Source organism: Rhea pennata, chromosome 23, assembly GCF_028389875.1.
Source record: "Rhea pennata isolate bPtePen1 chromosome 23, bPtePen1.pri, whole genome shotgun sequence".
Classification (NCBI taxonomy): Eukaryota; Metazoa; Chordata; class Aves; order Rheiformes; family Rheidae; genus Rhea; species Rhea pennata.
The window spans coordinates 6,639,121-6,663,637 of record NC_084685.1 but is presented as its reverse complement, the minus strand read 5'-3'; the positions used below and the strand labels follow the sequence as shown (position 1 = coordinate 6,663,637).

The following is a 24,517-nucleotide window of genomic DNA, read 5'->3' as shown; positions in this document are numbered from 1 at the left end:
AGGCAGCCGGCGCACGGCCCCTGCGCGGCAGGGAAGGACCCGGAGCGGCTCCCTGCAAAGCGGTAGTTGCTTTTTCACGCGCCACCAAAAACCTCCCTCGCAGCGGGGACGGGGCGCGGGGCGTCTGCCTCAGGGTCCGAGCACCGCCGGGAGCCGAAGGATCGTCACCGGCTCCGCCAGACCCACCGCTGCCCCGTGCCTCAGTTTCCCCACTTGCAACGACAGTGCAGCCAGGGGGGGCCCCAGGGAGGAAATAAGTGATTTCCCCCCCCCTGCACTTTGCAGCAGGAAGCGCCGTCGGCTCCCGGAGCCTCTTGCGTGCCGGGGCGGGTGCCGAGGCCGGCGGCGCGGCGCGGAGGGAAGGGGGTTTTGGAGGCCGGGCGCGGCGCTGCAGGATTTCCCCTTTCCCTGGCCAGCCTCGCCGCCGCCGCCATGGAGTTCGCGGAGCTGATCAAGACGGCGACGGTGGAGAGCGTGCTGCTGTCGGGCGCGGGGCTGCCGCCGGTGCGCGGCACCCTGTGCATCACCAGCCACCACCTGCTGCTCTCGTCCTGCCCGGGGGGGGACGGGGCGCCGGGCGCCATCGAGCTCTGGCTGCTCATCCGCAATGTGGACGCCGTGGAAAAGCGGTGGGTGCCCCGCGCCCGCCCGCCCCGGCCCCCCCCCCCCGGCGTCCTCCCCGGCAGGTTCCCCCCGAGCTCCACCGAGCCGCTGCCCTCCTCCTCCTCCTCCGCGGCGCCCAGCAGGCGCCCGCGGGCTTTAACCTCCTCTTCTCTGCCGTGACCCAGAGTGCAGAACCTAGGCTGGTACCAGCCCCCCCGGACTAACGGCTCCCCGCGAGGCACCAGGTTTGGCTTCTCGCGCCCCCTCGCCCGGCCCGGCGCCCCGGCCGCAGCAATACGACGAATCGCAGCTCCGGCCGGCGGGACGCGCGTGTGCGCGCGCGGGGCCGGCGGGCGCGAGGGTGCCGCGCGGCCGCCCCGGCCCCCGCGGGGCTGCTGACCCCGGCCCGCCTTCCCCCAGGCTCGCCGGCTCCTCCGGCACCATCACGCTCAGGTGCAAAGACCTGAAGGTGCTGCAGCTGGAGATCCCAGGCATGGAGGAGTGCCTCAACGTCGCCAGCTCCATCGAGGTGAGCAGCGGCCGCCCACGGCGGTCGCTCCGGGTTCGCCGTTACCGCGGGTAAACGCGCGGCTCCCGGCCCCTGTTTGCGCAGGGGCTGCTGCTGCGGGCGCCCGCCTGGCCCGCGCTCCCGCCGGGACCCCGCGGCGAGGCTGGGGGTGAAGCCGCGGGGGGTTTCTCCGCGCCCGTGCGCAGTGACGGCGCCGTCTCCGCTCCCGCCGCAGGCCCTCTCCTCCGTGGACTCCGTGATGCTGACGTACCCGTTCTTCTACAGACCCCAGAGCCTGAGGCTCGAGGCCGGGTGGCACCTTTTCCCCCTCGAGCGGTACCACGAGCAAATCGCCGCCCAGGTGAGCCTGGAGGGAGCGAGCGGGCGGGCGGCCAGGGGGCCGGAGCCTCGGCCCGGGAGAGGGGCTCGATGCCCCGGGGCGGGGAGAGCGGCAGCGCGGGAAAGGCACCCGTGGGAAAAGGCACCCGTGGGAAAAGGCACCGTGGGAAAAGGCGCCCACCACAGCCCCGACCCCGTTTCTCCCCCAGACGAGCCAGTGGCGGCTGAGCAGCGTCAACAGGGACTTCACCGCCTGCCCCACGTACCCGCCCGTCGTCATCGTGCCGGCGGCCCTGGACGATGACGCCTTGAGGAAGGCGGCCCGGTTCCGGCACGGAGGGCGATTCCCTGTCCTCAGCTATTACCACCGGAAAAATGGGACCGTGAGTCCGTTTCCCCGTCCTGCCCCGCGGCTTCTCTCCCGCCGCCGCCGGGCCGCGGGCGAGGACGTCTCCAAGGGCCCGTCACCCGCAGGCGATGCTCCGCAGCAGCCAGCCGCTGACGGGCCCCAACCGCAAGCGCTGCCGCGAGGACGAGCTGCTGCTGGCGACGGTGCTGGAGGAGGAGGGCGAACGCGGCTTTATCATCGACACGCGGTCGGCCCAGGCGGCGAAGCAGGCCCGCGTGACGGGCGGCGGCACCGAGCCCAAGTCCTCCTACCCGCGCTGGAAGCGGCTGCACCGGCCCCTGGAGAGGTGAGCCCCGGGGCCGCGCTGAGCCCTGGCCCGCTCGCGACACGGGTGACCGCACCACCCCGCCGTCAGCGCGGCGCGTGCGGCCCGGGCCGACTCAGCGAGCTCCCGACGGCGCTTTCCATCCCTCCCAGGGGCCGGCCGCTGCAGGAGAGCTTCGTCAAGCTGGTGGACGCCTGCAGCGACACCTCGCTCACCATGGACCGGTGGCTGAGCCGGCTGGAGAGCTGCCGCTGGCTGAGCCACGTCAAGGCGGCCTTGAGCACCGCCTGCCTGGCCGCGCAGTGCATGGACAGGTAAGGCAGGGCCGGGGCGCCGAGCGGCTGCCCGCGCCCCGGCTTTGCCCCCTTGCAAACGCCGGGGCATCGCCCGCCGGCGGCCGGGGCGTTTCCGCAGGGAGGCGGCGTGCGTGCTGGTGCACGGGGCGGAGGGGACGGACACGACGCTGCTGGTGACGGCGCTGGCGCAGCTGATCCTCGACCCGGGCTGCCGCACGCTGGCGGGTTTCCAGGGGCTGCTGGAGCGGGAGTGGATCGAGGTGGGAAGCCGTGGGGGGGGGGGGGGGGGCAGCAGGTGACACTGGCCCCGCCGGGGACCCCTCGGTCCCCTTGGCCGGAGCCAAGTCTCTGCATTTACTCCTCTGCCCCTTCTTCCCCGGCGGGGAGCTGCAGGCCGGACACCCCTTCCACCTCCGCTGCGCCCGCTCCGCCTACTCCCACGCCCGGCCCAAGCAGGAGGCGCCGCTCTTCCTCCTCTTCCTCGACTGCGTGTGGCAGCTGGGCCGCCAGTTCCCCTTCTCCCTGGAGTTCGGCGAGCGTCTGCTCCTCACCCTCTTCGACAACGCCTACGCCTCCTCCTACGGGACCTTCCTGGGCAACAACGAGAAGGAGAGGCGAGTGGGGAGCGCGGGGCTGGCGGGGGGGATGGAGGCACCCAGCTGCCAGCTGGTCCTTTAACCCCTCCGTTTACCCTGGCCCCGGCAGAGCAGAGCCCTCCCGCTAACAGCTCGGGGTAAACCTGGCCCCGCGCCCCGAGGCAAGGGCTGAAACGCAGCTCGACCCTCCTGCAGGTGCCTGTGCAAGGTGAAGGAGAGCACGCACTCCCTGTGGGCCTGGCTGAACCAGCCCGGGGAGAAGAAGAAGTACCTGAACCCTCTGTACTCGCACAACGCCCTGGTCATCTGGCCCTCCGTGGAGCCCCAGAGCATCCAGCTCTGGCAGGGTGAGTGGGGCCCCGTGACAGCCCTTGGGCAGCCTCGCTTCAGCCAGGTCTTCGATCCCCGGGGAGCCACGCTCACCCCTGCAACTCCACGAGCTCGGCTGGGTCGGGCGAGGCGGGTTAGGGGAAGCTGCTCTGCTTTTCCCTCTCCTCACGAGGCTACGGCACAGCTAACGTAACACACGAACCCACCACCTCCTAGGTTTATTCTTGCGGTGGATCCGTTCATCCGAATACCTAGATGAGGCCTGGGCAGAGATCCAGCGATTAGTAGGGAATGACGATGGCTCCGTGGAGGAGAGCGCGGGGAACAGACGGAGCCCGTCGCTCTCAGACACCACTGCCCAGACTGAAAACGAGCGATGAGTGGCAGCGCGGGTGACGACAGCGGGGCAGGAGCGGGTCGCAGAGCTGTTGCTCCTGCAGGCTGCCAGGCCCAGACAAGACACTGCAGCTTTTGGCAGGAAGCTCTGCGCAGGACGCATGCCTGGAGGAGCCCAGACACGCCTGGAGCGCAACGGACATCCTTGGGAGGGTGGGACGAACTCACGCTAGCAGCCTTTGGGCTACACAGGCCGAGCTTGTTACAGTAAAGTGGTCTCTGTCGCAGTCTGCTCCTGCTTTCCATGCGGGCTGTTCCTCAGGCAGGAGCTGGGCAGTGCAGCTCTCAGGAGCAGCAAGGGCAGGCTCCTTGGAAGCAGGGCTTGATCCTGCTTTCTTCCCCAGCAGTATTTCAGCAGCTCTTGCACCTGGACCGCCAGCGGAGCAGAAGGGCATGAGACAGCAGGAGGTCAATGTGCCCAGGAGCAACAGCCTCTGACAGCTCCAGCTACTGCGTCTGACTCGCAGCCCCTGGCCCGTGACTGAGGCATGGTTGGCACAGCAAAAACTAAGCGGCAGAACACACTTAAATCACACCACCCTCTGCACAAGGGGCACGTTGGCTGTGGCCTACGTATTGCATCAGTCACTCTGAACGGGGAGCCAGCCTGAGAAATGTGCCCTTGAACCCAGTATCAAGGAAGGAAAGAGATGCAAACCACCCCTCCAGCCAGACCCAGGCAGAGAGGGTGGAACGATCAGGAATTGCAACACAGCCTTCCTAGTGCAGGAAATAACTGTTCCATGAGGAAAGTTGGCTCAGGGTCAGTCCAGCAGATAAACAAAGCACCAGAACTGGGCGTGCGTGTCATCTGGAAAACAATGACTGACTGCTGCATTTCCAGCCTCTTTACAGATTCAGCATTTCTAGGCTTGGCCTGAACAATAGACAGATCATCACTGGGAGAGAGTTAACTTGGGCCTAGGGGAGGAGAGAAGCCTGGGGAAAAAACAGCATTGCTGTCTTCTGACAGCTGCAGAGAGCAAGACAGCCAACATAGCCAGGAAAGCAAAGAAGTCAGGTTATTTTTTTCCCAGGCCAAAAGAACAGAGCCACTTTTCATTGTGTTTACAAAAGAGTTCTATTTATTTCCTGTTGTTTTTTTTTTCCCCACTGATACATAAATATGAGCAGGGCGGGGAACCAACCCAACTCCTTTCCCTGCCTTCACTCCACCTCACACGAAAGCTAGTCCTGCCATTTCGAGCTGGTTTGGTTCCTCGTTCACCACCTTCATGCAGCCCCAGTGTGTGCTGCTAACCACTTCCTGTGGAGCAGACTAACTTCAGACCTTACAACAGTTCTGCAGAGAAGCCAATGGATTGGGAAATGGAGTGGAAGAGGAAAGAAGACAGGAAGTGCTCCTTTAAGCTTCAAATTCAAATTCGAAGTACTGGGGATCAAAGTAATGGATGCGAACGTAGCCATCCTCACCACCACTGCTGTAACTGTATGGGAGAAAAGATGAGATAAAAATCACCAATCCTTGTCATGAGCTCACTGCTTCTAGGTTTATACCAGCAAGTGTTAAGAGCCTGTCTTCATAGCTCCCTCCTCCTACTAGTAAAGGAGTCACAAAATGGAAGCTCACCCAGGTATAATCTGTGCAAGGTGGATGTCAAAGCATCCTGTCTGCAGGGGCAGGGGGAAAGCCTGAAGGGAGGGACCTCTGAGCATGCTGCTGCAGAAGTGATGTTAGAGAACTGTCTACCAGCTCCTAGGAGAGGTCAGTTTTGCATTTTGGGGCACTCAGGAAAATAGAGAGGAAAACAGAGAAGTTAGAAGTCAACAGGCGTAAAGCAGGTGTGTTAAACAGCCAGTTTATCAGTAGATGTTCTTGCACAGGTGCTATAGCACCAGCCTTGTTTAGCTCATAGCCAGCCTAGCTACAAGGACTTCTGTCCCCAGGACAGCAGGGCAGACTGCCAAGAACACAGTGTTTTCTTCTCCCAGAGAGTTTGGAGATGCCACATGTTAGTCTGAGGAGTCAGAGACGCAGCCAAAATGTGCAGCAGGGCATAAGTGAACCCCCACAGCCAGCCCTCAGGGAGGCAGCAGGGCTGGGCAAGGTACTGGGTTCATTCCCCCTGCAGAGCTCCCAGGAGACCAAGCACAACCCACATTTCAGTTAGGATAAGCTTGACCTGGTCATGCTGCAAGATTTACACAAATCCTCACCTCTTCCCATCAGGGTGAAAAGCGACGCTATTTATTGGACCGAAGTGACCCTTCACTCTGCCAAACTCTTCTTCAAAAGCCAAATGGAAGAACCTGGGAGAAGACAGTTTAGATTATTGCAAGAGGTTGGAAGCCCCAACTGGGCACAATCAGGGTTTCCTGAAAAAGCTCTGCAATTTTAATGACTCCTCCAACTCTGCCAGGAGCAAGATGCTCTGGGAACAGCATCCCTCTGACTGAGGAAAAGGACCAACCTTGCCTCAAATTTGCCAATCCTGGTGGAGGTTGTGGTCACATCCATGGCCTCCTGCCCACCACCAAGCACGACCTGCAAAGCAGAGAAGTCACAACACCTCAGTGCTGCTTGCACCACACACAGCTGGCAGGAGTCAGGAAAGCAGATAGCCAAGTCTTGGGGAAGCCTCCTACTAACTCAACAGACCGCACAAACCCATTAACAGGCCAGGTTCCAGTTCCAGAGAAGTTGCTGCCTCACAGACACTCTTTTTTTTTTTTTTCCCAGATGGAGTACACAAAGCCTTGTCTCCTACAGCAGACAGCAGCTGAGTTCCCTGGGCCTACCCCAGCACCACATTTTTTAGCACAGACTGGGCTGGTCACACCATGCCTTCCTGGTGGAATTTCACAAGGAGCTCAGCACGCCTCCCTCCCCTCCACATTCCCAGCCAGCGTCACGAAGCCAGCGATAGCATCGCTACCACCGTCAGAGCTGCCAGGCGGCACCACAATCTCACAAGTGTTTACGCTGATAGACACTACAACAACTCTGAGCAGGCCAGGCTCACAGCCATGCTTCTCTGATGCACTGCCTTACTGGGAAAGTCCTCGCTTCCCTGCCGCAAGGCTCAGCAGGCAAAGCCTTTCCCCACTGTGTTGCCTCTGCCAGAAACTAGTTTACAGGCACCTGCTTCACACCAGCCCCCAGCAGCACACAGTGACAAATGATGAAGCAATGCACAGTATGTGCTTGCAGGGCTTCCTGCACCCAGGATACAATCTAAGCACAAAGAAAAGAAAGGGTAGCAGCACTAGAAACACCAGTAAATAGGATGAGTATCACTTTCTATCATCCTCCTCACATCCCCACACCAGAAACTACAAGATTCTCCTCTACATACACACTTGCATGCACCTCCCATTCCCTCTACCTAGGACAATGCAGGAATCACAGTAAGACCTAATAAGATCATTCTTACATGATCAAAAATGGGGGAGAGCGCTGCAGAGTTCACTGGTCGCTCTGTCCGAAACGTCTTCAGATGCTCAAGCGTTGTGCAATCAAAGAGCTAGGAGGCAAAAGGAACAGAGAGTTACTCTGCAAAATTTCTGACAGAATCATCAACTTACAAGCATACGCCGTTATTTTTTGCACGGGCAACAAAAATTATAAAGCAATTAACTCATACAGCCGCTGGCTGCCAGTCTTCACCTGAGCAGATGTGTTCCAGCCTCTACAGCCATTCACGGGTGCCTAAATCCCCAAGACATTTCATAGACTCCCAAAACACCAGCCTAAGGTAACTCCCAACTCTGTCACCTCCTGGAAGCAACAAACTGCAATCACAGTTTTGGCAATACTGACTCCAATGCCTGTGTGCTAATCTAATACAGCAGGGCCTCCCCTTGCTCACTGAACTTTCCCACTGAGCTTTGACTTCACGCCTTCTCAAAATTTTAAGGAGTAAACCTCTGAGACAGCCATGTCTTTGAGCAGGGTTCTGCAAGCAAGTGTCAGAGTCCATAGGAGGCCTCACCTTAGCTGTGTTGTCCTTGGAGGCAGTGATGAACATGGTCATGTCCCTGGAGGTCTGAATATCATTGATTTGCTTGGTGTGCTCCTTGATGTTAGAAAGCTGCTCCCCTGACTGAAGAATAGAGAGGGCAGTTTCAGTGTGCTGACAAGTGAAGTAAGTGTAGAAAGATCCTCTGTACACGCAACCTCTACATTAAAAATAATTTAGGAGGTGTCACTTTCAGCAACAGGGCCAACACTGATACATTAACCTTGCTCAGAGAAACCGTGTATTTTAACTAGTCTTTCCACAAGTCTGCTGGTTTGAGCCAAAAGTCCTTATTCTGCCCCACAGCCACAACAGGAACACTGCCGTATCCTCCCCCACACAGATGCCAGAGGGAGAGACTGCTTCTTATCATACTGACCTTGGCACTGAACTGGTTCAGCTCTCCACTCTCGTGTCCTGCAATGATGAATTCTCCTAGAGGGCCCCACACAGCACTTGTGATTTTTGAGTCGCTACAGGGTATTTTCATGTAAGGCTCATTTTTCTCTGTAGGCAGGAAGGAAGGAGACAGACAGACAGATAGACAGAATGGCACCAGTTCCAGCTATCAGCACTTCCCCTTAAGTCCCTTGTGCCGGCATGGCCCAGATTCCTTACCAATCTGGCTGGAGTCACGAAGGTCAAAGAAGCTCACAAAACACTGATATCCCATCTGCTTGTCTGTGGAAAACATGATGATGTTTCCTCCAAAGTCAAAGCCACATGTCCTCACAGCTGAGCTAGTCTTCACTAGAGCAAGCTGCTTTCCTAAACACAGGGCAGAAAGCGTTACCTCATCGGGTCTTTCATAGCAAGATTAATGAAAATGATCAGTTTAAATACAAGGTTGGAGCAACGGTGAGAGCATCCGACATGTTGACAAGCAGGTTCGGTGACCTGCAAGCATTAACAATACACGGACTAGCTGGGCAGTGAGATGAGTAAATTAACTAAATGTTCATTAGAGACCAGGAGCAAAAGCAAACCTTTTCCTCAAACAGTCTGTTGGGATTCAGATATGTTTTAAAAGGTTAAAACAAGTACAGGTGATGCTGCCACCACGTACTCCAAGGGCAGAGGTGTGAGTCAAACAAAGCAGCTTTGGGGGAGAGTCTTACCTGTTTCACAGTCCCAGAGCCGACAGCTGTTGTCTGCAGAGCCAGTGAGCACATGTCGTGTGTCCCCTAGATCATCAGTTAGGGAATCTCAACAGGCTCCCTGTTCCAAAAAGCTACTGTCTAGATACACTGCTAACAGTTACATATAAGATTTAGAAAAGCATTATTACACAGAGAAATTGCAGACTGAGCAACTTCCATTCCAGGACTGGCAGTACTTCAGTACAGACACCAGGTCCAAGCACTCCTATTGCAAAACCCCAACTTTCTATTTGAAGTATTAAAGGAAAAGGCTCCAATTCCCACACTAACATAACATTTGCACATTTCTATCTGCGTTATCTGCTGCTGGCATTAGAGACAGAAGATCCTGTGTGACTCGGGCACCCTCCCACAACTCCCAGGGTCCCAAAGCAATGAAGCACAAGTGAAAGCAGAGGGCGCATGTTGCTCACCACAAGCAGCAAGGCAAAGACGCAGCTAATTGCATTGCGATGCCCCTGCATGCCTTTTCAGGAAGGGCAGCAGCACAGCTGAGAGGAAATCACCGACTGGGACAAGCTGCTTCCAGCAACCTGCTTCGAGCAACCAAAGGATACAGTCTGCGTCCACGCACCAGACAGCTCCCGTGTGGCCGTTGTACGTGCCAAGCCTCTCTCCATTGATCGAGTACCAAACATTGACGATCTGGGAGAAAAAGAGTCACGCATCCCCCCCCTTCACCGTACTGATGAGGCAGCCAGGCCCGTTAAGAGCCGACCCCGCTGTGCTGAATTACCACTTTTTACCACCACACACGTGTGTGTGTGTGCGTGGCGGGGGGGGGGGGGGAACAGTCTCCACGCGGGGAGAGGGGGGAGCCGCACTCACGGGGTCCTTGGCTACGGTGAAGAGCAGGTCTCCCTCGCGGTTGTACTTGATCTGCGTGATTGAGCGCTCGTGGCCCTGCAGCAGGATCGGCTTCTGCGGGGAGCGGAGCGGGGGGAAACGCCATTTAACGTCCCCGACGAGGCGCGGCCTCGGCCCCGCGCGGGGCTCCTAGGCTGCGGGGGGGGGGGATTGGGGGCAGCAGGGACCGACTAGGCCCCGGCCCCGGCCCCGGCCCCGGCGGCCTCGGCCCCGGGCCCCGGCCCCCGCTAGCCCCCACTCACCATGGCGGCGGCCCTGACAGGATGGTGAGACACACCGACCGCTTCCGGGTCACAGAGACCACCCTTCCCGCCGCCGGGCGGAAGTGCGTCACCGTAGCTATGGCGTCGGCGGGTGAGCTTCCGGGGTGCCCGGTTGCTAGGGAGCCGGTGTGGGGCTCAGGGGGACGTAGCCCCGGGCTCGGTGTGGGGCGCTTCCTGAGGAGGGACATGGCGGGAGGCCGGGCCCGTTGTAGGGCCTTCCTTGAGGGGGGACATGGCAGCGGGATGGGCCCGGTGTGGGGCCTTCCCTCTGAGGGGTATAGCGGGAGGCCGGGCTTGGTGTGGGGCCTGCCCTGAGCGGGGACATGGCGGGATGGCCGGGCCCGGTGTGGGGCCTGCCCTCTGAGGGGTATAGCAGGAGGCCGGGCCTGGTGTGGGGCCTTCCCTGAGTGGGGACATGGCGGGAGGCCGGGCCTGGTGTGGGGCCTTCCCTGAGCAGGGACATGGCGGGAGGCCGGGCCTGGTGTGGGGCCTTCCCTCTGAGGGGTATAGCGGGAGGCCGGGCCTGGTGTGGGGCCTGCCCTGAGCGGGGACATGGCGGGAGGCCGGGCCTGGTGTGGGGCCTGCCCTGAGGGGGCATTTTGTGGCAAGCTGGGCCCAGTGCGGGGTATCCCAGAGCAGGACGTGGCCTTTGCACCTCCCCAGCGCGGGCCGCCATGGGGGGATGACAGCAAGCCAGGCCCGATGCTTGCTGGGTTCAGCAGCCCGCTGAGGCATAGCTGTGCCGCAGGAGAGGCAGCGGCGCTGGTGCTGGTGGCTGTGCTGTGGGGCAGCACTGGGCCGTTCCTGCGGACGGGCGCCGCGGGGCTGGAGCAGGTCCGGGGCCGGGGCCGCCTGCGGCAGCTGCTTGCTGAGATCCGCTTTCTGGGCCTCAACTACAAGGTGCGACCCCGCTCTGGCTGCTGGGAGAGGGAAATACCTGGGTGTTAAACTGCCTTTGGGGTCATTTCTATCCAGTCATTTCTAGACTTGCTATTTTTATTTGAACTACCAAATAGTCCAGCTATCATCAGAATTATTTATTCTCCCTAATACTTCACTTACTTGCCTACAGCACTGCTCTCCCCTTGCAGAATTTAGACCACTTTGTAGACTTCAAGTCATTAAGTCTTATTTTGTACAAAATAAGCGCTGTCTGCCTTTTGTGGGTTGGGAAACTAAGACATTGAACAGTTTGTTACTGGCAGCAGAATCACTAGTGCACTGCATTTCTGCTGCTAAACAAACCACAGAGCAAAGGGTCTGGGCTCCTTCATTGGCCACTCCCGGTGCTGTTTCTGTGGGACACCCGATTGTTGTGTGTGCAGTGACTGACAAATTTCTGTTCTCCTTGCAGTATATGGTGCCATTTCTGCTCAATCAATGTGGATCACTCCTCTTCTATTTCACCTTGGCATCCACAGGTTAGTTCTCTTTGCTTTTGTGGAGTGGGTGGATTGGGATTTTGAGGGGAGCAGTCTTTTTCATTAGTCTAGTGGCCCAGCTAAACATCCAGCAGCTGCACTATAATAGCAGCAAAGTCACTTACATACTTAGTGCCTGTGATTTGTATAAGATCACTCATTTTTGTGTTGAAACTGTTCAATTTCAGATCTGTCCCTGGCAGTACCACTCTGTAACTCTCTGGCTTTGATAGCCACACTAGTGACTGGGAAGATTCTAGGAGAGGATATTGGTGGTAAAAGTAAGTTTGACTTGAAATACATTTTGTCACAGTGCCTCCTGCATGTATTTGCTAACTTGATAGCATAGGCGACCATATTCTGTTTTGGTCTCTTTGGTGTTTTTGGTGTGGTTACTGTTTATGTTTGTAGGGGCTGTGGCAGGAATGCTGATCACTGTCCTAGGAGTCACTCTCTGCATAGCTGGTTCATAAACAAGATACAGTGAAAAACAGCGGGAGGAAAAGTTATTCTAAGATAATCCTCTGGTCTGAAGAGGCAAGTTTCCAGCTCAGCAGCAGACCAGTGGGCTCAGTTGCACATTGGAAGCTGCGTTTTGACACATACATCTGAAAACATGGATTGTATTCCCTTAGCACCATGGTGGAGCAAAGCATTTTTCAGGGACAGCCTATTGGATGCCCTGGGTTAAGGAATTTTTTTCCATGAGCATTTTAAGGCAGGGAATTGTCTTGCTTTGCACTGGAGGGATAATAAATTGTTAATAAATCATGCAAAGCGACTCTCCTTTGAAAATGACTTTGCCTTAATTATGACCCAGTTGATCTTCTGTAGAAAGAATCAGTTAGGAAGTCTCCTCTTTCATGGCTGAGGCTATGAAAGTGGCTTTCTTCATTGCTCTCAGCTGCAATGTATCCAGGTCACATTGCACAGCCCAAAGGTGTATCACAGGGCTCTTTTCGGTGTTCTTCATTCTGTAGAATGACTCCAATCTGTAAAATAATAAGTGCAGTTTGCTGCTACAAAAGGAAGCGTCTTTCTTTCCAGTGAAATAATCAGTCCAAAACACCAGATAGATCACTGAAGGAACATCTTTCTGTATCCTTCCCTAGAGTTCATGATTAATTACAAGGGTAACAAAATCTTGCACAAAAAGTGTTGAGATAATAGCCATTTATTACTAGACTTTTCCTGAATTAGGCAGATATTCTTAAAACATGTCTACCAAATTTGGGAGCAGATTTGATTGCTGCAAGCATTATCCAAGCACTCCACATTCAAGGTACAATGATGCTATGAAATATTTTAAAAAGAAGTATCTGACACAACAATTTTTCTGGCAGATGTTTTATTATAAAGGAGTAAATTCTGTTTGGTAAATCTTCCTCCTCTAAATTCAGATACAAGCCATTTTCTTAACTGGAATTCAGAAAAATAGCTATCTCTTCTGCCAAGTCATCGTACTGTAGATACGAGGAGAGGAAGACTACTTACATTATTTAACAAAATTGTGCATCTGATTCCTAGTTCACAGGTAGTTTCCCTCTCAAGCCCAGATAATTAGGGTGTTTAATCTTAGAAGAGTTTGTTAATTCATCAGAAACCTCGGCCAGTCTTTGGTGTTATAAATCTGAGGATCACGTGCTTTTGTTCTCTGCAGCTATCCTGATAGCAGTCTACCTAGCTGACTCTCTCCCATCACAGTCCCTTGGTGAAGTCTTCAGAGTTCCTTGCTGCCAAGGAAAGACATCATTCAGTGCTTTTCATCCTCGGAGACACTGGCATACCTTTGCATTGCCATCTTTTGTGATTTGTCTGTGCTCCACACCTTTTTGTGTTACGAAAGAAATACAGTTATTAATGTAGCACCTTCTGCTGTTACAGACAGCTTCTGTGACTAAACTATTGCATTCCATTTTCAGTCTTCCCATGACTTTGGCAAACTCAGGTCCCTTTGCATTAAGCCACCTTTGAATTTAATTGAATGATTCTCTCCCAGTATGTGGGAGAGTTCTGAAACTCAGATAACAACACCTGTACAGCAATGTGATCTCATGGCAAGGGAAAGGCCACTTAAGCATTGGCACTGGAGTGCCTCCCCATGCCCTGATAAAGAAATGCTGGCCCAGCGTCTCGGTAAATACAGCACATCAGACTCCACACTGAGCCAAGAAGTGGCTAACTCATTACTAAGGCTTTCTCTAATTAAAGTTCAAAGGATGTGTTTTCCTTTGAAGTTGTAGTTAATCCACATAGACTACCTAGGCAGAACTGTGAATCATCTTTATCATAACACATGTCATCCCATTATATCAACTCTAAGCATCCTTATGAAAAGGTTAAAATGTGAATACTCCACTAACACTAAGCATCTTTCAGACATTTTTCACACTGATTTTTGTTTTTAAAAATACAGTAAGATTTTTTTTCCTTCAAGTTTCAGACTTGCTGTTACCTAACAAATGTATTCAGTCATTTTAGGAATTACACATTTATATCCTGCTGGCTTCCAGTCTGCACCTCGCTAGAGGCAAATTCTGCTTAACAGTTGTATTTGAGGCTGATAAGTTTTAGTGTAAAAATCTGCACCAGAACAGAGCCAGGAAGGATCTTACACATTTCACAGAAACATCAAGTGGAATAAGTACCTTGTTGTGGTTTCTCATTTTGGCTTTTTGTATAAATTCCTCTTCCACAGTCTCTGCAACTCTCTGGAAGAGGGATAAGGACAGAATTAGGACCCCCCCCCAAAAAAAAAAAAAAAAATCCAGGGAAGCCTTTGATATTTCTGCTCTAGTGGAGCACTGTTGCTCTTACATACTAGGAAAAGGGAAGTGTTCATTACCCAGATTACAATCTCCAGACTTTCTAAAATGTAGAGCCCTACAGTAACCTCTCTGGCTTCTGAAGTTCCCCCTCATGGTTACTTTCATTGTTACAAATTCCAGAGGAAAGTGCTTTATAAATCTAGTGTAGAGCTTGGCTGAAGACAAGCTAGAAAAAAACAAACTACTTCCCCAAACCATTGGTATAAGCTACTGATTAACTTTTTTTCCAGGCTGTCTCACAAAAAGGAAGCATTTCTCTGATGGGATACTTCTCAGAAGATGTTCCCTGAATGGCTGTCTCCTGGAGTCAGCCTCCTGCTGTGCAAAATCAGGAGCACCAGTGGGTTCTAGTGGGACCATGAATATCTGCCTGTAGCAGCATGAGAATCCTGAGAGGGCAGAAAATTGTATCTCATACCTGATCAATGGGCACCTCCACCTTTGTGTGTTCATCCTCTTTTACTGCCTCTGCACCTTGCATCTCCTTCCTGGGATCTTTGGCTTTATAAACACTTCCTTCTGCAAGCAGGAGAAAAGCTGTTAAATGGGTATTGCAGGTAGCCATGGCCTGATCTTGTTAAAGTTACGGAAAGGTCATGGCCCTCATGTGCCGTGATGAGAGAGGAAAGAGCAGAAATGCAAAAGTTGCTGGGTACACTGCATGGCTGCTTGCTTTTAGTGCATCTACAAATACTTTGTCTTTAAAGCCAGTCTGTCTCAACATTTATAGCAGAATGTCCTTTACCTTGATCAGGCCAGTGCTGCACATTTGCATTACTCCTCCTGTTTTCTCCTGCACGGACAGGTTTAGCATGGAAAACAGACTGTTCCTCTTGGAGGTGAGATTTCTTGTCTTGTTTGTGCAGCGGTGGAGAAGTAACAGGGATTTTGTCTTTCTCTGTGGCTTCTGTGGTCTGCACCCTGCGACTGTCCACCTAAAAGTATTCATCACACACTTCTGTTATGCCTTCATGATAGAGCAGCTTATAAAACAAGCAGTTTTGCAAGGCAGTCCAGTAAAAAACTGCAACTTCCTGCCTACAAGCCCTAACCCTGACTGGTCTGAGGCTGTAACATTGCGTTCTCTTAACAAGGCTTTAAGTTGATATTACAAGTGAATACATACAGGGAACACACAAAATTATTTCTGTAGTCACTACCTGTTGAGATGAGAAAGCAAGAGCAGAGTCACTAGCTCTGTCCTGGGAGGTGGTGTAGAGTTTGCCAAACTGAAAACAAGAGGAAAAGGAAATTTTAAAAGCAAAATAGCACTCAAAATAACAGAGAAAGCACAGATCCAGCTTTCAGTGGACTGTCCAAGAGAGCCCAGCTGCTATACCTGCAGACTCCACTGCCTATTTTTCCCACACAGTGAGCAGGAGAGCTCTCAGTCCCAGCATGAATTCTCCCTCTCCACCAGCCAGAAAGGAGAAGAGATGAGTAAAGCGACTTTAAGGACATTTTCTTCAGCAGTGAGATTGAATTCAAGTGCAAACTTGCTATGTCTTCAGCTGCTCCTTTGGGGATGGTGCCAAGTAAGGGTGCTGTAACCATGGCAATTGGGAATGGAAACTGCTATGCCCACCCATAGCTTACAGACTGATGTCTGCACAAATGCAGCTGTGCTCATAGCACATACAGTCCCACACCAGCTGAGCCACCTACCCTTTTGCTGTAGTTTTTGCGCCTGTTATTTGGGTGGTTCCTGTAACAGAAAAAGCAGCAGATTCTCGTTATCAGGCAGAAGTCATGGAAGACATGATCCCCCCTTCCTTTTTCCCCACAAGGAAGAGTCCCGGAGGCATCTGTTCTCAGCACAGTTAGAGCACACTCCACAGCGGCACACGTTCCCCCACCAAGATGCCAGAGTCCTGCACTGAGAGGCAGTTTGACTGTGGCTTGCCTGCTGAGACTGCTCTCAGAAGCAATAGTTTATACTGACCAGTCACATACTGCTGAGGTGACAGGATACAAAAGGCCACCCAAGAGGCAGATGGCTTTATATCACACTGCTGATCACAGGCCTGTGAGATTCAACACTATACCTACTGGGCAGGTGCTCCTCAGTGCTTGCTGAACACTTAATGAGAAATAACCAAACCACTTGCTTTCTTTAGTGGTGAACTCTGGATTTCGGGAGCTAACTCTTACACTAAAAGCTCTGCAGCCACATTCTTTCTTTATGAACTTCCATCACATGAAGCAGGATTCAAGCCTCAAGGCAGACAGCACTGAACGGAGGGGCTATGGAAAGGTTGGCTTTAGTTAAAGACCACCACAGAGATGACTTTTTAAGCCAGCCAGCCGCAAATACCTGCCTACGTACCATAGTGTCCGGTTCACAGAAGGCTGGGGCACCAACAGCTCAAAGTAGGGCAGGTTTTTGTATTTCTCAGGTCCCACTGCCACATAGTAACCACCGTTTGCCAGCTCCTCCCCACTGGACACCTGCGTTCCATCCAGCCTGCAGAGCCTCAAGGAAAAGATAACATAGAGTTCAAACAGAGCATGCCAGGGAAGTCACCTGACCACCAGCAACATCAGCCCTCCTCACAAACTATTCAGCGCACTGGGATTATCCCTGATTTAAAGATAGGGAAACCTAAATTCCAGGACCATGAAAGCAAATGAGTTTGCCAAAGCAGGTTAGAAGCAGCTGTCTGAACTCCCAGTTCTCTGTGCTAATCAGTGATGCTTATGTCCAGGGACAGAAGAACCCGCAGTGCTTTGTCTAGATACCCACTTGTGAACAGCTCCACTGCGCAGATTGGCTTTCTCTGTTAGCATGGTCAGGATCATGTCCCACTCCAGCAAGGCGCTCTTGGAGAGCAGCAGTCGGAAAGGAGGGCTCAGCAAATCCCCGTTCCGGAAAACACTTCAGGAGAGACAAGGCAGAGCATGTACCAGGACTCACACTCGCTGTACCAGGACTTTTCAGCCCCCAGGCCAGTGACAGCCCCTTATACGCACACCATGTTGTGTGGGTCACCTACTACTCAAAAGGCTGCAACCAGGAATCAGTGGAAATTTTCTAGTAACACTTACGAAAATATCAGCTCTCCCTACCCCTAGTAGTTCCTAATCTAAGGACATGACCAGGCACAGGACTCTGACAACGGTAATTGTGCCACATGCATCTCTGTCATCTCCCAGAACAGGCAATACGTGGAAAGTGGGGGAAAAGTAGGACACCAATGCCTGGACAGTATTTGCAACATACACTTTTGGGAGAAGCTGGGATTGCCAGGATCATGCAGAAATTTCCTCCTCCAGTGTCTGAAAATATTCCTAGAGACACCCCCACCTCCCCAAAGAAGAAAACACTGAGGCACTTACTTTATCATGCGGGACAGGTGGGTGTGCTTCTGCCATTGAGCTGAGACGTTCTGCTTCCAGGGTGCTACAGTGCTGGGCTAGAGACCAAGTTAAGTGCACAAAAACTGTCACAGCCTTGGCACAGAGCCTCCCAGGGCTGTTCCTTTCCTCTGGCAGGAGCTGTCTGCTCTGCCTTCACACTTCCCGCTGCTAGGTGGGGTTTGTTGTCAGCAACACCAAGGCCTGGAGAGGCTCTTTGCATAGCTGGGTGCATTCCAGGATCACCAGCACCCATGAACCACTGTGCACAGATCCTTCCCCTGCACTATTAAGGGGGCTGGAAGGTACACAGCAGTGGTCCCAGCACTGTCACACACACGGCCACACACACAGAGTCCTATGGATTTCTGTGGCATTTTTACCTATCTCCAGTGGGCAGCTGGCAGCCTTTCAGCTGAACTCTTGTTTCATCAGTGGCAGCCATAGCATCTTTCACACTTCTTCCCAGCTCATTCTGCACTCATGCCTGCCCCTGCTCAGCTCAGGGACTCACCTGCATGTTACTGCTGTTCCTTGTCTCATTGAGTTGCTTCATTCCACGATTTAAATAGCTGCAAGAACAAGAAGTTACCATATACTAAGTGGGACAGTTTGTGAAGGGCAACACTTCCCAGGAGCTGTGACCACTGGAATATGAACAAGCCAAAGGGGAAAGAACAGGCTGCTAACCATCATGGCCCAACTTTCAGCTGCAGGCCAAACCATCCACGTACAGTTTTTGGGAAGCGGCTCCATCAGTGCTGAAGCTCCAGCCCGACTTTTAGGTGATATTTCACACAGCAGAAAGGGTCCAGAGCCACATCCATGCAGCTTCCCCCAGCAGTCTCACTTTGAGTGAGTTCTTCCTCTTCCAGAATTACACATGGCTCCCTAGTACTTTGACCGAAGAAGTGTCACACATACAAAGTGTGTCTGTGATGCGACCAAAACTGAATCCTGTGCCACAGCTGACTAAAGAGCTGTACGAACATGACTGACTCCTGCCTCAGTGCGTCGTGACCAAGTACGTTTATTGTTGGGTCACTTCTGAAACAATCTTCCAGGCCTCTTATCTCTTGGACCTCCAGAACTTCAGGCTAAATTTGTGCTACATTTAAGAAATTCCCAGCCGAACTCTGAGCATTTCAGTTCTCCATGCTGAAGACATAGAAAACATTTTTGTCCTTTGAGCAAATTGTTGATCTAGGCTCCCATAGCTGACCAGTATTAATACAGCTTGGACTGTTCCCTCAGTAAAATACAATATGCACACAGTGAGCCAAATTCAACCTCCCTACAGTACAAATCCTCTGATGATTCAAGTGATGCCAGGAATCATTTGAGCCTTGACTTTCAGGATATACCAAAAGCTCCTTGTTCATGTTTCTGCTTCATGCAGGATTAAAAAACAAACACTCCACCAAACCAATCCAAAAGTATTTGTCAGAGTAGAGGCAGTGCAAATGGTGACTCTGACAGGGAAGCTGGCAGCAGAACCTCCCACACACCACAAAATGAGATACTTGCAGGCAGAACAGCATCTATCACAACATCCCCAGAGAATGCATTCCTCCCCCAGCATGTTTTTTTCTGAGAGTCAAATGACCTTACCAGGAATATTTGCACTTTCCAAACAAAGTGGAATATATCCAGTAGATTCCATGAAGAAAAGAAATTAAACAGAGAGATCTGCCTCTGTTTATAATTGTATTTGTACCTCTTTTATTCATTCACACCTCAATATATCCCCTGACAGGTGATTTAAAGCCGCTTTCCAAACCCAGAAACCAAAGGCCCTTCTACTCACTTGAGCCTTTTGAACCTTTCAAAGCCTGCAGCCACGTACTGGCACCCATCCTGCAGGTCCCCCAGCTCAGTGATACGGTGGCCCTGCCTGGGCGTGTAGAGATTCCTCACAGCCAAGGGTGCACCGATGCTCTTGGTCACCTCATTCAGAAATGCCTCAAAGGTCAGGAACTGCCGCTGGTTGAGCACAACCTTTCTTCCGCGGAAGAAGGGGTCCCCGTTGCGATACACCACCACATTCTTGGCTGCAGGTGCCAGAGCTAATCCGTGGGAGTTCATCACCAGTGAGTCAAGCAAGCTCCTGTAACCGTAGAGGTAAAAGGACCAGTGTGGGGGCAAGGAGAGCTCTGACCAGCCTCACACTGAGCCAAAACCCTTCTGACCAAGTGCCTTTCTGTTCTGCCTCCTGTCCCAGCAGAGCCCCAGGAGCGACTGGCCGTCTCCACGGCTGCAGGCCCAGCAAGAGGAAGTTGTGGGCCAGCCTGGATACCACATCAATCAAACTGCAGAACATCTTTTTGTTTGAGCACCAGGAACTGCACCGCTCTTTAACGCTCACTCTCACCACCCGCTGAGTACTGTGAGCTCCCTCACTGGCCAATGCAGCCACCAGTCTCAGATTAACCAGCTCAGAAGAGCAGTAAGTGTCGGTACATTTGTGGCAGCAGCTCACATCCCATCCAGTGGTATCCAGAAGCCCTCCCCACCTTGCTATCACTTGTCACCTATGTGAGAAGTGCAGTGTGCTTCTGTCCTGCAGCTATTGGACATGCACACCACAAGGAACACACCACTCTTTTGCACTGAATGGGTTGCCACGGGCCAAAATGGGCTATGGGCTCATTTGGCTCCATCCAGGAGAGGAAGGCAGGACAGACAGGGACAGGCAGATTCGGAAACAAACTTCAGGAAAACTTTTATTCACAAACAAGTCAGCATCATCAGGAACAAAAAGCTTTAGCCACCATACTGCAAGATTGTCTGTTCAGGCAGTAGGAGCACAGAGCGCACAGAATGCTCAGGGTCATAACAAGGAACCACAGCACTGTGTGAAAATCCCTTTCTGAGGGCCTCAGACACCCCCAAACTAGAGCAAAGTATATCTTTGGAGAAAGTGCTTTCAAGGCATAACACCAAACCCTCTAAGTCCTTACTTGTTCCCTCAAACAACAGGGGTTTGGTCCAAGCGACTTGGCCACATGTAGAGGTATTACCACTGCCAGAGACGTGCAAGTTAGGAATCCAGTCTCATCTCCTAAAGGTCAGATTTGATGTGCCATCTCTTCCCACCAATAGCACCAGAAAGCTAGGAAACTTTCCTCCTAACTTAGTACTTCACATAGGTGTTCCCCAAAACCTACCACAAATGCTTGAAGATCCCAGATACTGGAAAGCTGTGACAAACAGAATCGTCCCAAATATACAACTCAGATACCAATATTGGTCACTCCTAATTCAGCAGAGAACTTGTTCCTGTAGGTTCAAAGCACCCGCTGTCATCCAGCAGTTTAGTTCAACAACAAGCAATCAACTGGTCACTTGGAGCTGGTCAAAAAACACCTTCTGTAAGTGACAGTCTTCCCAGCCTCAATTTACCTCTAGGAGCATCCAGCTTAGCCACCAGAAATGGGGTTCTTGTGGGAGGAGGCCTCACTAGGACTCCCTCCAGACACACAACCTCCCTGGTTTTGCAGTGAAATTTACCTCCCTGTTTTGACCAAATGTTCACATTTAAAAGAAAGAAAAGGCTTTCTTGCCACATTCATCTGAAGTGGAGAACATCAGTCCATGGAACTGGAGATCTCCCAGGCTGCTGCTGTCCATGAGGTCACGCTATGACTATGGTCCTCCAGCTCAGCTGCTGCTCCACAGCAATACAAATTTCCTGCATCCTCTGGAATATCCTCCTACAGGTCAGGAGTCCCCAGCTTCTTTTTCAGCCTCAAGTACTGCCAGAGAAAGAAAGTCAAGCATTGACGATTAAACCTAGAAGTAGGAAAGCACCTGCCTTGGCAGACTAGCCAGTGAAATCATTAGCACCTGACCAGAACATTCACATGAGTCTCACCTTTAAAGCAATGCAAATAGCAACTTGCTGAGTGCCTAGATATGTACTACTCTATTGTACAGATATTTATCAAAGCAGCAAGATCTCTTTAAGTGGCCAGGAGCTAAGCTTGTAACCAAATCTAAACAGCCTCTGTTTTCCTTTATCATTCTTCATTTTCCATAGAAGGAAGAGAAGGGGAAAAAAATTGCTGTGACCAGATCCAGTCCTCGAGTGACTGAACTTTCACTGTTCAACCCCTAGTCTCACTACAGCTGACACTTCTCTGATTGCAAACAGGCACCAGTCCAAACCACTGTTTTGCAAGAGGCAGGGTCAGGCCCTTACATTTTTACGGCTCACAATAGCTTGTTGCAACCACAGCAACTCCATGATCAAGTGTTTTCTATAGGACACGAGGCCAGGCACAGTCTGAGGAAGCTCCTTGAAATCCTCAAGTGGAATTTCTGCAAAGAAACGGACAAATAAACTACTATCAGAACAGAAACTCGGTAGCCAGTCCCCTTTCCTTGCCACACATCTTAGAGAAGGGATTTCAACCAAAGGCCCAGGCAAGAGACCGCAGATTGCATCTGTTGTCTCTTCTGCAATGAGTTACTTGCACTCACCAGTGTATTCCTGAGCTTTTGGCTCTCCAAGACCTCCTCTGCCACTTGCACTTACTGCTAGGTCATTCAAACCACACAGGGAGTGCCTGCAGCCCTGATGTGTAAAGTGACTCCTGTCCCTTACCCAGGCTGGCTCCGGGGGACTCCGTCTCCATGACGGGGCTGTCCCATACAGAGGAAACACTGATGTTGTTCTTCCACTCCTCGCCTTCTGCTGGGGCTCTGCACACCTTCGCAGCAGATTTATCTGCATCAGTCCCTGCATTTGGCCTCACTTCACTGTCTTCACCTTTGGAAGTCACCTCCTCACTTTGCAGCTCAGCTGTAGGTTTCACATTGCTGCCACAGCCCCAGTCTCTTTCTGGTTCAGAAGCCTCCAAGAGACATGTTTCCTGCTGCAATTTTTCTGTGCTGGCTTTATCACTTGATACAGTCTCTTGTGTAGCTGAACGCTTTACTTCCACCGGCTTCTAAGAGAACAACATGCAAACAGCTGAACATAGAGACAAAAATATAAAAATCTCAAAGGTTGGCTCTTCGGGCGGCCAATGCTTTTGCCCTAGCCAGAAATCTGCAGTTAGCAGCAGCTCTAGCGTGATACCAACATACACTGGTTTGAGCCATCACTAACGTTTTAAAGGGCCTTTGTTCTAGAAGGGGTGAGCGCGTTAAAGAGCAATGCTGAGCCATTGCAAGAGCTGATCAGATCACTCAGTGCGAACAAGTGAGGTTGGTACACATGAGCAAAAACTGCAGGAGTCATGTGCACAGTTCAGATGTTTGATTTGTGGCTAAGGTTCATCTGCAGGAAGAAAGCCTCAGTCTGGAACTCAGTGACACAAATCGGGGACACAAAAACCAGCCTTTGCTAAGCAATTTTTCTTTGGTAGAAATACAAGCTACTGAGACTACGCTGTGGAAGAGAATCAGCAGCAGCACTGCTGCCTGGACATCAGGCCCCCCCACCCGCGTGGATCGGTTTGGTGCTGGTCTTCTCTCTCAGACCAAGCTGCGAATACCCCAGCCTGTCCTGCAGACCAGCTCTCCCAGGTGTGGTGGCACAGGCGAAGGCACAGACCTTCTCCACAAACACAGGCATCAGCAAGTACTGCCCCCTCCACTCCAGCTGGTCCAGGCTTCCTTCGATCTCCATCACCACGGCCTCATACTCTGCCCTCAAGCTCTGAAACCGCTTCCGCAACAGGTAGCCCCTGACGCAGGCCTGCAAGCACAGGGCAGAGGCGCCAGTGGAGCCTGGTGTGCCGTTACGCCGCTGGATCCCAGCGAGACCCTTTCCCTTCCCTTCCCTTCCCTTCCCCCCGTGGGTCTGTGACCACGTAGCCCCCAGGAGAAACATCTTACAGATAAGGAATGAGCACATTCTCTGTTGGCTTTTGGGATGGTTTCAGTTTTAATGAAGCAGTGCCTACAAACTGTCCGGCTGGCCCAGGGCCCCCTCCAGCCATGCAGCCTCCCGCAAGGGAACCCCATCCAGCTGTGCCCCCCTGCCCAGATGTGCCCTGCACATCCCCCCAGGACACCCCAGCTGTGTCCCTGCATGGAATCCATCATCCAGCTGTGCCCGGCGACTGCACCAATAACCCCCAGTTGTGAGCCCATGACTGCCCATCCAGCTCTGCCCTCTGCCCCCCAGCTCTGCCCCCATGACTGCCCTGTCCAGCTCCACCCTCTGCCCCCCAGCTCTGCCCCCATGACTGCCCCGTCCAGCTCCGCCCCCCAACTCTGCCCCCATGACTGCCCCGTCCAGCTCCACCCTCTGCCCCCAACTCTGCCCCCATGACTGACAGTCCAGCTCCACCCTCTGCCCCCCAACTCTGCCCCCATGACTGCCCCGTCCAGCTCCGCCCCCCAACTCTGCCCCCATGACTGCCCTGTCCAGCTCCGCCCCCCAACTCTGTCCCCATGACTGCCCCGTCCAGCTCCACCCTCTGCCCCCAACTCTGCCCCCATGACTGCCCCGTCCAGCTCCGCCCCCCAACTCTGTCCCCACGAACACCCCTTCGAGCCGCGCCCCCGCTCCCCCAGTGTCTCCCGCGGAGCCCCTACGGGCCCCATCTGCCTGGGCAGGTCCCGGGGCGCCCCCATGTTCCCGCGGGGCCTCCCAGCTGCGCTGCCACCGCACGGGACCCCCAGCGGCAGCTCCCCACGGGACCCCCCCCCCCCGTCCCCACCTGCAGGCGGACCAGGGCGCGCAGCCACCGCTGCTCCTCCGCCCCCAGCTCCATGGCGGCGACCGCCCGGCGCTGCCGGATGGCGTCACCCATGCGCGACGGCGACGGCGGGCTGGGGGCGCCGCCGGGTCACGCCCCTCTCCCACGTGGCCACGCCCCTCTGCCACGTGGCCACGCCCCTCCCCACACGGCCACGCCCCCTCCCGTCCGCGAGCCCTCGTTGTGGGT

General features: G+C 53.4%; 5 protein-coding genes across 12 annotated transcripts; 2 read left to right on the top strand and 3 right to left on the bottom strand.

Annotated features, from left to right (window-relative positions):
• The first annotated feature begins 323 nt into the window (after window positions 1-323).
• LOC134150186 (myotubularin-related protein 9-like) lies at window positions 324-5,237 on the top strand. Of its 2 annotated transcripts, XM_062593841.1 has the most exons (11): window positions 324-629; window positions 789-848; window positions 1,024-1,132; window positions 1,347-1,472; window positions 1,660-1,833; window positions 1,925-2,145; window positions 2,277-2,438; window positions 2,539-2,680; window positions 2,814-3,034; window positions 3,212-3,363; window positions 3,563-5,237. In XM_062593841.1, the coding sequence occupies exons 1-11, from the start codon at window positions 433-435 to the stop codon at window positions 3,724-3,726; spliced, it is 1,728 nt and encodes a 575-aa protein (XP_062449825.1). In that variant the 5' UTR covers window positions 324-432; the 3' UTR covers window positions 3,727-5,237. The 2 variants fall into 2 exon arrangements, with proteins under 2 accessions (XP_062449825.1, XP_062449826.1); XM_062593842.1 differs by lacking the exon at window positions 789-848 and having other exon boundaries at window positions 326-629.
• EIF3I (eukaryotic translation initiation factor 3 subunit I) lies at window positions 4,799-10,055 on the bottom strand. Its single transcript, XM_062593846.1, has 11 exons — window positions 9,992-10,055; window positions 9,711-9,803; window positions 9,440-9,527; window positions 8,841-8,906; window positions 8,341-8,490; window positions 8,102-8,229; window positions 7,696-7,806; window positions 7,138-7,227; window positions 6,175-6,248; window positions 5,921-6,013; window positions 4,799-5,190 (listed from the first exon to the last, which is right to left on the bottom strand). Exons 1-11 carry the CDS (start codon window positions 9,992-9,994, stop codon window positions 5,109-5,111), a joined length of 978 nt encoding a protein of 325 aa, XP_062449830.1. The 5' UTR covers window positions 9,995-10,055; the 3' UTR covers window positions 4,799-5,108.
• Window positions 10,056-10,184: 129 nt separating this feature from the next.
• On the top strand, window positions 10,185-20,859 carry TMEM234 (transmembrane protein 234). 2 transcript variants are annotated; one of them, XM_062593853.1, is made up of 4 exons: window positions 10,185-10,912; window positions 11,367-11,433; window positions 11,622-11,714; window positions 14,492-20,859. In XM_062593853.1, exons 1-4 carry the CDS (start codon window positions 10,565-10,567, stop codon window positions 14,635-14,637), a joined length of 654 nt encoding a protein of 217 aa, XP_062449837.1. In that variant the 5' UTR covers window positions 10,185-10,564; the 3' UTR covers window positions 14,638-20,859. The 2 variants fall into 2 exon arrangements, with proteins under 2 accessions (XP_062449837.1, XP_062449838.1); XM_062593854.1 differs by lacking the exon at window positions 14,492-20,859 and adding an exon at window positions 11,845-12,215.
• On the bottom strand, window positions 12,765-20,228 carry DCDC2B (doublecortin domain containing 2B). 3 transcript variants are annotated; one of them, XM_062593843.1, is made up of 11 exons: window positions 19,423-20,228; window positions 18,130-18,187; window positions 17,598-17,674; window positions 17,005-17,136; window positions 16,588-16,734; window positions 15,927-15,966; window positions 15,422-15,490; window positions 15,007-15,196; window positions 14,680-14,780; window positions 14,082-14,144; window positions 12,765-13,261 (listed from the first exon to the last, which is right to left on the bottom strand). In XM_062593843.1, the coding sequence occupies exons 1-11, from the start codon at window positions 19,698-19,700 to the stop codon at window positions 13,187-13,189; spliced, it is 1,230 nt and encodes a 409-aa protein (XP_062449827.1). In that variant the 5' UTR covers window positions 19,701-20,228; the 3' UTR covers window positions 12,765-13,186. The 3 variants fall into 3 exon arrangements, with proteins under 3 accessions (XP_062449827.1, XP_062449828.1, XP_062449829.1); XM_062593844.1 differs by having other exon boundaries at window positions 12,765-13,166; XM_062593845.1 differs by lacking the exon at window positions 14,082-14,144.
• IQCC (IQ motif containing C) lies at window positions 20,313-24,512 on the bottom strand. Of its 4 annotated transcripts, none has more exons than XM_062593851.1 (5): window positions 24,290-24,512; window positions 23,176-23,319; window positions 22,222-22,564; window positions 21,817-21,935; window positions 20,313-21,370 (listed from the first exon to the last, which is right to left on the bottom strand). In XM_062593851.1, the coding sequence occupies exons 1-5, from the start codon at window positions 24,380-24,382 to the stop codon at window positions 21,329-21,331; spliced, it is 741 nt and encodes a 246-aa protein (XP_062449835.1). In that variant the 5' UTR covers window positions 24,383-24,512; the 3' UTR covers window positions 20,313-21,328. The 4 variants fall into 4 exon arrangements, with proteins under 4 accessions (XP_062449835.1, XP_062449834.1, XP_062449831.1 ...); XM_062593850.1 differs by having other exon boundaries at window positions 22,222-22,567; window positions 24,290-24,510; XM_062593847.1 differs by lacking the exon at window positions 24,290-24,512 and having other exon boundaries at window positions 22,222-22,567; window positions 23,176-23,768.
• Between the last annotated feature and the right edge of the window lie 5 nt (window positions 24,513-24,517).